At 37.1% G+C, this 12,865-nt stretch overlaps 2 protein-coding genes across 3 annotated transcripts in view; one reads left to right on the top strand and one right to left on the bottom strand.

Annotated features, from left to right (window-relative positions):
* Positions 1–4,449, bottom strand: part of LOC109544935 (inositol-tetrakisphosphate 1-kinase) — a gene marked incomplete at its 5' end in the record, with an annotated part of 6,828 nt that extends 2,379 nt beyond the window's left edge. Inside the window, 2 exon segments of the mRNA XM_019915362.2 lie at positions 3,936–4,034; positions 4,097–4,449. Of these exon segments, the coding sequence (XP_019770921.2) occupies positions 3,936–4,034; positions 4,097–4,207 (210 nt within the window).
* Positions 4,450–8,517: 4,068 nt separating this feature from the next.
* Positions 8,518–12,865, top strand: part of LOC109544931 — a 39,924-nt gene continuing 35,576 nt past the window's right edge. Inside the window, exons 1-2 of one of the 2 annotated variants that reach the window (XR_007280339.1) lie at positions 8,518–8,730; positions 8,786–8,974. Coding sequence is in view for 1 of the 2 variants with exons in the window: in XM_019915353.2 (XP_019770912.2) it covers positions 8,619–8,730; positions 8,786–8,974 (301 nt within the window). In the remaining variant the exon portion in view is untranslated. The remainder of the gene's footprint in view (positions 8,731–8,785; positions 8,975–12,865) is intronic. The other variant, XM_019915353.2, reaches the window with a different exon arrangement.

The following is a 12,865-nucleotide window of genomic DNA, read 5'->3' as shown; positions in this document are numbered from 1 at the left end:
TCAGTTATTGTGCTCTGAGTACCCCTGGAAGGCCCTGATTCGATTATGTCCAATACTTGTTCCTCTGTGCCTGGAACCCGAACATCAATTGTCGTTCACTATCTTCCCGGAACCACTCTCCTCGCTCTTTGTTGGCGTGAGTTCTTTCAGCTTCTGCTATGTTACTGTAGCATTTCCCCTGAACTTATCGCATACCCGCAAATTCGTGTAATCGTTATAATTCAAAGTAAGTCACAGTTTGACAAATTATTGTTATGATTGCCAAGGCCAAGGATCCACCTGTAACTATCTGTTAAAGGCAAAAAACATTTCGAATGCTTAAGTATTCCAATAGGCTGCCAATCCAACGTGGGATTTTTTTTTTAAATAATGCTTAATAACAATGTTGAAATTCGATCTTCAACTGTCAATATTTTCCAGAAATTTTCGAAAAAAAAAAATTTCTTAATTTTTCTGGTACTCCCCAAGCGAGCCTCTATCACCCCTTAAAAGGAATGACGCCAATTTTGAATCACCCTGTATAAAAGCTCGTAATTTTTCTTAAATTTTAATTTGTGATTTTGCGCGCTATCTTTAAACAAGTATTTAAGTTCAACACTTTATTTACATATTTTTGAAAGCAAAGCGATGTCGGAAGCAAAAAAGAAGAAACGGCAATACAGTATAGAATATATTAAATATAGATTCATAGAAAATTCGACATACCCATCTTTGCCTTTGTGTCTTCTTTGTTCAAAAACATTTTCAAACGAAGGGATAAAGCCTTCAAGATCATTTGAATAAAATGCATCCGGATCGGAAGGACAAAAATGAACCCTATTTTCAAGATCTCAAGCGGATCGAAACTTTTTTCGATGACTGCGAAGCAAAACGATGACGGACTTCGAGCTTCATACAATATCTCTGTTAATTGCTCAAGCAGGTAAACCACACACCATCGGAGAAACGTTAATTTTGCCGGCGATAAAAGAAGTTATAACTACTGTGCTCCATAAACCGGGGGCAGATATAATTCGAAAATTTCCTTTGAGCAATAGTTCTGTCCAAAGACCAATTGATAAAATGGCTGAAAACATTGAAGTCATTGTGCAATCATCTGAAGACTAGTAAATTTTCAATTCAGTTGGATGAGTCCACTTTACCAACTAATGAAGCATTGTTGTCTTACGTGAGATTTATTAGATGAAAAAATATGTCAAGAACATTTATTTGCTTGAAATTTAAAGACAGACACGAAAGGAGAAACCGTATTTAAAACACTGTTGCAGAATATTATATCAGTTGCTACAGAAGGTGCTCCAGCTATGACGGGGTGTCAAAAAGGCTTCATATCGTACTTGAAAAACAAAATTCGTGATGTGCTTGCTGTACATTGCGTTATACATCGACAGCATTTAGTTGCTAGAAATTTCTGTCAATGAGTCAGAGCTGTCATCAGAGCAGTCAATAAAATCCGAAACAACTCTTTAAATGGCAGATTATTTAATCAGCTATGTGTTGATAATGATGAAGATTTCAACAGATTGATCTTTCACACAGAAGTGCGATGGCTATCAAAAGGAAATTGTCCGACTCGTTTTTACAATCTGTTTGACTCTGCCATGGAAAACGAAGACAGAATTGCGCGAAAATCTCAGCACATCAAAGAATTATATTGCAGACCTGACAGACCTTGCATTACAGAAGACATTTACATTGATTAATGATATGAATCTCCAACTTCCAGGTGATGACTTGAACTTAATAAAACCAAAAAATGTCGTCGTTGCTTTCGTAGCCAAGCTGCTCTTACACAAGAAGAATATCGGCAGACGTGAGTTACATAATTTTCCCAATTTATCAGAATCCTGCAACAACGACGACTTGCTCGTCTACTCCCAACATTTAGAAAATCTTCACAGTGGTTTCATTGAGAGATTCCAGAACATTTTGAAATTGGAAATACCAGACTGGGTGTTAGATCCTTTTTCAAATGTCAACATAGAAATATCACCCCAGTTGGGAGAAGAACTTATAGAACTGACAACGAACGAGGAAATAAAAATTAAATACAAAAATGACAATACAAAAGTAAATTCCGCAGTTGAACCCTGGATTGTGGTCTATTGTTGAACGATTTTTGATAGCATTTCCAGCGTCATATTTGTGTGGATTTAGCGCTGTGACAATGCTGCTTGCTAAAAAGAGAAATCAGTTGCAAGTTACCAAACGCGGCGACTTACGACTGTTTTGAGTAAATCGAACCTGATATCAACAAACTAAATATCATCAAATTCATGCATCTCATTAGATTAGTATAAAAACGAAAACTGATTACATATTTATATTGTTTCGTTTAATTTGGTTAAACTATATTATTAATATTATAAAGTTGGGTTTTATTGGATCTCACAGGTAAAAATGTCTAGTTTAAAATGTAGGTTTAAACATCAGAACCGACATTAGCCGTTAATAAGTTACATTAATAACTAAATTAATTAAAGTAATGAAATTGTGGTTTTTAAGTTTAGGGGTGTACAAAAAATGGGGGATGCCGAAAAATAATTGATTTTCAAAGGGGGCGGTAAAAGAAATAAGTTTGATAATCACTGCCTTAGGGCATATGTGTATATGGACAATAAATAAATAAACAAATAGTACATAACAACAATGGTAATTGTTGACTGTCCCACGTGATTTGCAATAATTTACGAGATTATTAACTGGTTTTTTTAAAAATGAGCCACCCTGTAGAACTTAGCGCTTAAATGGACCCAAAAAAATACGATTTTGGTAATAACTTTTCGAGAAAATATCGTATTTATTAAAACACTAAAGAAACTTGTGTTTTGACTGCGACAGATCCCGTAGGAAATGTCACAGTCAAAGAGAATGCCAGCTTAATCTCCCGTTAACTGCGGCGTTACTACCGGCGATTAGTAACGTAATTAACTCTTTTTTCGTCATTTAACTCACGTGTGGCTGAGAAAAACTCCCCTCAATCGTGTCTTCTATACCTAAAGTTTATTTCCGGTTTAATTTACGTCGTTTGATTGCATATGTACTGAGTTTCGGCCCATAAATTAAGCCACAAAACACTTACAAACTTTTGAAATTATATCATGCGCTTATTTATGCACGAAATATATTGTGCGACGGTATTTGCTGCTAAATCGTATTTTAGGTATCAACAATTGCAAACACCAGCAAAATTGTCGCTAAGGTCCACAATAATGGTGTTTTTCGCAAAAGTTTGACCATTTTTTCGAACGTCGCCCATTGATTGAGGTTATCTATCACGTCGATAGTCAGATGGCGGATTATTTGTCTTTTTAGGGAATCCAACCTAATGCGGTGTTACTACGTACTTTTTAGTTTTTTCCTTTCGGTTAGTTCGTTTGTGGGTGTTGTGTTGAGTTGAAGTGACTTTAAAAAAAATAATAATAAACAGAAAGTAAAAGTTAATATACCGACAAATACAAGAAAACAATTTTCAATGATTTAAAACTTCTTGCGCAGTTTTGCAATGTTTAGCCCAAAAATTGGGATTTTCCTCAAACTTTGTGAGTGTTTTTTGGCTTAATTTATGGACCATCCAGGCATTTTTTTCGCTAATAACAGCTTAATTTAATATGTCCTTTAAGAGAAAACCACAATAAAACAAAAAACTTTGAGAGTTAAACTGCTTAAACGCTTGATATTCAGGAAGTAGTATTGCCTCATTAATTCCAACTTAAACACTCCAGTTTATTATTTTACATTCCGAGCGAATTCACATGGGTAATTTCTGAATAGATGCACATGTTTCGAATATTAACACAAACAAAGTAGTCGAACAGCTTTTACAAAATTGAACATTTACGTGGGAACCACGGTGTGAATACGAATCGTATTCCAGTCGATGACTGAATGTTCTCCTTGTTAAACCGGCTATTTAACTGATTGGTTTTACTTACCCTTATATCCCCTTGGTTGGCCAAAGCAATGATGTCTGTTAGTTTATGCAGTAGTACGCAAAATGGGCCTTGTTCTTTCAGGCATTTGTTGAGATCCAGCTGAAACAAACGCAAAGTTTATCAAAAAACAGTGATGGCCAAATAAGAAACGATACACGTACTTTGAACACCTCGAAACCCCGTTTAGAGCAAGCAGCGACCAGCTCTTGCCAATTAATTTTCTGTAGCTTCTTTTCCGACATCCATACCGCTATTCGTTTGTTCGCCGGCATTGTAAAAAACAATTTGCACTCAATTTTGCGAAACCATATCAACTTAAATAAATGTTTTCAAACCCCACAAACTACTTGTTAACTGTTCGGAATCAAAAACATTATTGTCAACAATATCGTTGCTTGGTGTCAAGAGAACTGTTCTGTCAATTGAAACAAGACTTGGATAGAAATGACTTTTGGTGGTGTATATGGTCTGTCGCTTATGTCGCTCCATCTGTTGGCTATGAAGTAAAGAATTTAACAATGTGCACCAGCAACCCACTCACACTTGATGCTTTTTAATTGTTCCACAAGAGATCGCTGATATCGAACTTTTTGGCGGTGTTCTCCAGACTATTTATTTTTTCCAATTTACCTTGCCTGTTCAATCTGAAATCTATTGTGTGTTTTGATTATGTTAATAGCTGCTTGCAAAATAGTAAAGAAGAAAATTTTTTTTCATCGAATAGACTTTTTGGATTTTAATTAACGAAATTAAGTTAACAGCAAAAATTTATTCGATAACAATTAAATAATAATTACAAAATTTTGTTGTTATTAAATGGTTCGAAATTCTCAAAAGTATTTGACCCTGTAGATCAGAAGTGAGCAACGCGGCGCCCGCGGGCGCCAATGCGCTCCCGATCGATTTTTAATGCGCCCTCGCTGGACTAATGTAAATGTATAATAGCCAGACCAATCCGGATACCTCAATCAGACCATACCAATTTTGATAGTGACTATCCAATAAACTCTGAAATTAGAAGAAAAAAAATAAGTTTTTTTAAAATATTCAATAACTAGGCAGCAAGGTTTTTTTACTAAACCAGTGCAACAACATAAGTCTGCAACGATCACGTCATATAAAATATCGCATTTGCTAGCTAAGAATAAAAAAACCATTTACAGATAGAAAATTAGTGAAAGAAGCCATGCTAGAAGCTGCCGATTCACTTTTTGAAGAATTTAAAAATAAAAAGGAAATAGCTTCAGCTATAAACACGTTGCAATTATTAGCACGAACTGTCACTGGAAGAATTGAAGTAATTGCGGATAATTTGAAGGCAGAATTATCAAATGATATGGAAAATCGTATTTTCTTTTCGCTACAGATGGATGAATAAACAGACGTGACAAATATATCACAATTAGCAATTTGCGTAAAGATGGTATTTTCTGATTTTACAACAAAAGAAGAATTCCTTAAAGTTCTGCCATTAAAGGGAAGCACCAGAGGAGGAGATCTCTTTTCTACTTTTAACAAGTATATAATAGATGTAAAATTACCTCGACAAAAGTTATCGTCAATTACAACAGACGGGACACCAGCGATGACTGGTAAGAAAAAAGAATTTATTGCCTTATGTAGACAGGATTCCTTATTCCCGAAATTTATTTTTTATCATTGCCTCATAGATCAGGAAATGTTATGTGTAAAACCAATCGGTTTTCAACACGTATTTACGATAGTAATAAAAATTATTAATTCCATAAGATGGGGAGCTGTGCAACACATATTATTTAAATTACTTTTAGAAGATGAGGACGTTCAGTTCACAGATCTTTTATATACTGAAATGAGGTGGCTGAGCAGAGGTAAAATACTTGAGCGGTTTATCATGCTTTTGCCACAAATAAAGAAATTTATTGCATCAAGAGGCGAATTTTACGAGCAATTAGAAAATAAGGATTGGCTAATCGACCTCGGATTTCTGACATATAACGGCAATTTGAAGAATACAAGGGAAAAATCAGCATATTGCTGACCAGGACAAGAAAGTGCCTTTCTAACTCCGAGTTTGTTGCTGATCGTTCCAGACTTCGTACCACGTGGAGGTGAAGAATAGGGAATTTTTCTTCATAGGATTGAAGACTATAGGGCGTTACTTCAATCCACCAGTACTTTAGAGTACATGTAATAGATATATTCCCGTGCAGGTTGAGCGACCCATCCGACGCGTGCCCAGGTGGCGAGTAGGAAAAAGGCCGGTCAGATACATCTGTTGTATGTTAATTAATGGAACTGGATGTTAATTTTCTCACCGTATAGTGCGCGCCAAGAGATGCAAGAATGAAAACCCGACTAAGCTTGACAGGCGCGCACCTTATTGTATCAGCCTTACCCACGTATTTGGAGCTCTGTGTGGGTGGATCTAACCCTTTCCTAGCTGCTCGTGGGAAACATGGGGAGGAAAACACCACCACAATATACCGGCGTGGCTTCCTCAGAAGAACCGTAGTGGCAAAGTACCGGGAGGTGGTAAAAAAGTCTCGGGGGCCGCCCGGGGAAAAACACCAAAGGTAGACCTCTGTCCTAGGTACACCGTCAGGAAAACCAGCACATCCAAAAAAAAGTTGCCATCGGTCGGATGGCAGCACACCCAACGAGCCAGCACCTGAGCGACTGTGTGTGCGGGAACTTCCGTAGATGGCCACAGCCGCGGTCGGATATCCCCAGAAAAACTTTTCTCCTCAGCAGGAAGAACTCATAAAGAGCTGCAGCCAGGGATGACTACCAGACTAATGCCCGGTTTCTGGTAGATTCCCTTATTGGTTCGATAACTATCGGTCCGCTACAGTTGTAGGGTCTATAACTTATGGTGGGTTTCTCAACGTATCTAAACGCCAAAGCTAGTGGATCCATAACTATCGAGTCTATAAAGTAGGCAAAGCTTGGTATTCTGTGAGTAAAGCCATATAACGAAGAAAAAGAATGATTAGAGTAACTTGTGTTACAAAAAAAAATTGTCCGGTTTATTTTACTTCCGAGATCTGGTGCCTATTTAATAATACAAGCTATAAGTGTTGGGCTCCGAAGAAAAAATCAAATAAATACAAACTATGCAAATGTATTTTGTCATTCTTCCTGTTGCATAAAACCTTAGACCTAGAGTAATTAGCAATTGTTCGCAAACAGATAAACTGTGGTTTATCTGTATCACTGGCTGAATTTGTTCCTGAAGTAGCTCTTCTAGGTAGTGAACAACGTTTTTGGTTAAACGAAAACGATCTCGGAATTCATCTTCTCCGTATTTCTCAAAATAATCATTTCGTGCTCGAAAATGGCGAATTATTTCACTATTCAGAACATCGAAAACTTCCTCGTCAGATGAGTCCGAAGTGGAATCTTCCATTCCATTATATTCAAAAACTTTGCTTCCCTTTCACACTCAAATTTTGCTTCCAAAAATGTTGTTATTGTTTTCCCAAAACGTGTTCTCTGCTCGCAGGTGATTTTTGACACTAATGGCAAATACGCTTGCGTGCGCTGCTCCTACAACTTATAGAACCGATAAAAGTCCGTGAGCGACCGTTCATCGGTTCTCCAATGTAACGAACCGCTAGCTCTTATCGAACGTTTCAGAAACCCATTTTTCCGACTTGTAGATTCGTTTAGGCTATTGGAACTATAAAGATCGTTTTATAAACCGGGCATAGGTCTTGCGTACCCTCAAGATTCTTCTGGAGTTCATTGAATACACAGGAATAATGAGGGAGTAAAATACGAGGGCCCAATAGGGCAGAAATGACCGCGGTGCTAGGCCAAACACCTCCTCGGAGGTGAGGAAAGGGTGGTGATAGTGGGTAAGCAGCTAGGCTGGAGTCCCACAAGGCCCAGAGCGTCAGATCATCAGTTCTTGGTGTGCGTAAGAGAGCATTTCTCAAACTCAACTTTCAAAACTCTCAAAATAATAATACAATTATTTGTACAAATACATACAAATGAAATGAAATTGGGCAGGACATATAGCTGGAATGACGGATAAAAGATGGACAAAACGCATTCCGAAATGGAGACCAAGAGCGGATGCCATAAGGAGTAGGGACGGTAAAGGACCCCAACCAGATGGTCAGACGATTTGAGACGCATAAGTTCAAACTGGATGCAGACGGCTCGGACCCAACTTTGTGGGTGAATGTACGGGACACTGAATTTAAGGGAGGCTTTTATCCAGCAGTGGACTAAGATGAGCCCATCTAAATCGTGGCCTAAAAATAACTAGTGTCACAAGCCCATTGTTATTTCTATAAAAAGGTTAGAAAACGTTTCGTTATTGTAAGATAACTGACTAAGGAAAATGTCCCATTCCTACCCAATGCCTAGTAAAAATGGCCAATTCTTACTACAAAACCACTTTGGTTTTCCACCATGGCAGAATAACAAAAAAAGGAAATAAAAATGTAGGTAAGTATGTAGGTATGTCGACAACCGTCAACTATTATACTAAAATAACTAGTGTTAAACCATAATATTTTCACACCGAGAATCTCCCGTTTTGGTGTGTGCCATTACTTTTGGAACAACCTCTTTATTTTGGAGTAAAATTCAGTAAATACATTTTGCTCAACAGTCGAAACAGCCACATTCCATACACATTTCTGCCCGTAGTGTATGTTCAGTTGTTTCGCCGCGAATATATGATACAAAATGCTGAACCTAATTTTTGCATTTTTCATTTTTCAAGCTACAATTTTTGTTAGTGGGTTTCGTGGTGTATTGCCGAAAGTTGAACCCGATTTTCAAGTGTTTAACAGGGAAGGTAAGAGAATTAAAGAATCAGAAATGAGTGATGAAGTAACATATTCAATTTCCAGAGCTGTACATTTCCCAGGTTTCGCAAGACTCAACCTTTCAATCAAATATCACGGTAGCCAAGTGGAAAACATTGAACACTGGCCACAGCTCTTTTACATTGGGTGTTACTAATAACACCATGATAAATATTCTCTTTTCCAACTTGTCAATGCATGGTGCTCATCCGACTATCATTTCCCGAGTATTTGGTAAGGCTGTTTTAAAATGTAATTGCTTTTAAAATTTTAAATATTTTCGGCACTACTGTAACAAACTTAAAAATACGATTCGTACAACCGAGATTAGACAGATTAGGAGAATCTCAACTCGACAGAAAAATATTGTAGAGTACGAGAGACAGTTAGGAGAGTACACAGCTTTAGGGGTTTCTCATTTTCAATAGAATGCTGGATTTCCTCAGTTTCAATGTCAATTCGGTTTAAATATAATGAAGAGTAAGAGACGCAAGACGGAGAATCGTTAGGTCTCTTTGGGTTTACTGATTCTCAAACGGGCGCCAAATATCTTCAATTTTCTGGTGCTTTGGGGTCGTTAAGTTTTTATATCACATATCGTAGAGTTTATACTGCTCTGCCAATTGATAGTAAAAACTTTGAAATCAGTAAAGCCGTGTCGGAGTTACAGGCTTCTTTGCATTAAGCGATTTTATTTCTTCCCCCGCCCTTTATTTGACGTTAGGAAAAAAGTTCATAAGGAAAGTACTACTGTTTTTTTATGATCTTTTGACCAAACTTACTAGATGTTTCACTGATCGGGACAATTTCTGTATAAAATCGACTTTTTCAAATACCGTTTGCAATTGCGAGTTCAAGCCGTTATCTAAGAAATTTAAAAATAATTTTCAGCAAGTTCTTTTCTTTAAGTTTGTTATCAATTTTTTATCGAACATTCTACAATTACAAATACATTTTACAAAGCTTGCTATCCTTACTGCGACACCTCATGTAAAAGCAGGTACTTACGAGAGCTGCTTTGCCGCCGCTCGGTATTTAATTTAATATATACAGGGTGATTCAAAATTGACGTAATTCCTTTTAAGGTTATACTATCCTATATACCTTTAAAGACCCCTTTAAAGAGTACGAGAAAAATATTGAAAATTTTTTTTTCAAAAAGTCCAAGAAGATATTAACAGTTGAAGATTGAATTGCAACTTTGTTATTAAGCATTATTTTGAAAAGGTCTCACGTTTGATTGGTAGCCTATTGGAATACTTAAGCATTCGAAAAGAAAAATTACGATCTYTTCTACAATTGTTTGATAAAAAGTCAAAGCGGCAATGATGTTTTTTGTTATTAACAGATAGTTATAGGTAGAAAGTTTTTGTCAATAATAACAAGCATTTTTCAAACTGTGGCTTATTTTGAAGCCCCTTTCACAAAATGTAAACCAACAGCGAATTGGCGAATATGCGATTAGTTATGGGAAAATGCCACAGTAACATAGCAGAAGCTGTAAGAACTTATACCAGCAAAGGGCTACGCACTAGACGAGTGGCCCGAAATAAACGCATATAGTGGACAATCTAAAGGTGCTCGGTTCCCAGACCTAGAGGAACAGGTATTGGAGATTATTGCATCTGAGCCTTCCAGGAGTACTTGAAGCATTGCACAACAACAGCATATTTTCAAACACTGGATATTTAATTGTMCCGATAACTCCCTCGAGGAAGGGTTGACATTCCTACCATGTATGTAATATGCATAATACTGTTACATTTCCCGAGGTTCGAATGATTCCAGTAAACCAATAAAATAACACAACAATTTATTGAACTCCCAAATACTAACTAACTCAAAACTATAGCTCGCGAATCGAACACACTCTAAATATCGCTTTAAATATTTCACTGTATAGCTGTCTGACTAACTTTGAATGAATAACTCACTCCGGTCGCCTTGCCGTATTTATATTTAAAAATCAATTCCTGGGCTTCAGTCATTTATTGTCTATTTATCAATTAAAATACGTTTCGGTGTTTTCCACCATCATCAGTTTCAAAGTGATTGGGACGCAAAGATGTTTGGAGTGAAACGGGCAATACTTCTTGCTCTTGGGAACACAACTTGTGTTTTAACAATAGAATTGTATTTTATTTGATCTATAATATTGATCAATGATACATAACCTTTAACTGGTGGTTTTGGATGGCAGTTGTGACCGATTTAGGTATAGCACTCATTTGCCCCAAAAAGATGGCAGCACTTGGGGGGTTGTTTTGTCACAGCTCTGACCGCAAGGTGACACCGTTATCATAACCGCAACCTATGTTATTGTCTCTTTTATTTTTTCTGCTTCATGTTTATCCATAGATACCGGAGTTTTTAATGATTACCAAGGAACAGATATTTACGTAATATTAATTAGGCAGATTACCTGGATAAACATTGTTGTCATCCCTCTGATCTAGTTTTTTGCAAATATCTGAGTTTTTAATAACATTTAATTTGTTTATTATTTTCTCTGTACTCCCAAGAAACCCCCAGACAACACCTCCAGAGGAATGACGCCAATTTTGGTATCACTCAACCTGTATGAGTAGCATCAACAACAAAATAACAAGAAAATATCGAGAAAAATTTAGCCATCAGACTATTTAGTGTTATGCTTGTTCAGTTTGATGACAATTTTTTTTATTAAAAGAAAGAGAACTTGTGGCTCTAAACTTTAATAAAACAAAATCAAAGGTAAAGTTAGTGCCCAGTAAAAACAAAGAAATAAACGGAACAAACATAGAAACAGCAGGAAAGTATGTGTATCTGGATCATGAAAACAGTATCGGCAGGGTTAACCAGACGAATGAGCTTCAAAGGAGAATCTCCCTGGGATGGGCTGATTTAGGACAGCTACAAAACGGCCTTAAAAGTGATATGCCTATCCGTATAAAACGTAAAACTTTTAACGCATGCATACTACAGATAATCCCATACGGAGCAGAAACTCTCCCACTGACAAGGGCAACCATAGCAAAATTACAGGTAGAAGAAGAATGGAGAGAGCAATGATAGGTGTGAGCCTGAGGGACAGAGTCTTAAACGAGGATTTGAGACGCAGAACGGGAGTTTTAGACAATAGAACGAATTACAAGGCTGAAATGGGGTTGGCTTGACATGTGGTTAGAACAAGGGATGGGAGATGTATAATGAGAGAGAGAGACGTATAATTTGAAGCGAATATCAGCAAACTGGTTTTGAACCGCGCCAGATAGAGAAAATGGGAGGACACTTGAGAATGCTTGAGACACTTGAGGAGGTTCAGCAGTGGACGTCGAGAGGCTGATGATGATGATGATTAAGCGACAAGTAAATGTCATTAAAATGACAGTGTTGAAATTAAATTAAATTGAAAAATTCATAGGAATTTATGGTGGTAATTAATTACAAGAGAATATAATGAAACATTCATTATGACAACATCGTTAATGAGGGGAATACGGAATAGTAACATTATAGTAAGGCAAAATGTCTACAAAGCGCAGTCGTAGGACCCGTAGCAGCCATGCGATCGTGCCCTTGGATTATTTCTACTGTTTGTAAAACTATGCATCGGAACCTACTTTTATCCCTACCACCTGTTTTTCATTAATGAATCGCCGATCCATAGAATTCAATGTTTTTACCAAACAAATCAGGATTTATGAATCACTAGCTTGGTCTAGTTTAACTCATTAACTTTACTTTTTTACCCTGTTCCCGCCAGTAGTCAAATTTGATCTAGTAGCGTTCAAGATTTTTTTTCAGTTTTTAAATTTTCAAGCAACCAGAAGCACAAGCAAATTTTTTGTAAATAAAAGTTGAGCGGAGATCTTCGAGGATGACAGAAATGTTTTTTTGGCAAACACTAATCAAGTTATACTATGAAGGCTTCACGGCCGGTTAAATCACATTTAGGAATGTTTTCCGGGCTTTGAAGCCGTGGTCTATGGGAATTTCTTCCTGACGTGTCGTCCACAACTGCGGTGAACATTATCAAAGGCGATGAGGCAAAAACAGTGAAGATCGCTCGGAGACAACAGAGACGCATGATGAGCGTAAGAGTTGGGCTTGCCTCCCGTACATACATGGAGTCACGGACAGGAT

This window comes from Dendroctonus ponderosae, unplaced genomic scaffold (genome assembly GCF_020466585.1).
Source record: "Dendroctonus ponderosae isolate FM_Combo_2020 unplaced genomic scaffold, Dpon_F_20191213v2 Dpon_F_20191213_1, whole genome shotgun sequence".
In the NCBI taxonomy this organism is placed as follows: domain Eukaryota; kingdom Metazoa; phylum Arthropoda; class Insecta; order Coleoptera; family Curculionidae; genus Dendroctonus; species Dendroctonus ponderosae.
Note: the sequence above shows the minus strand (reverse complement) of the source record. Positions and strands in the feature narration are given on the sequence as shown.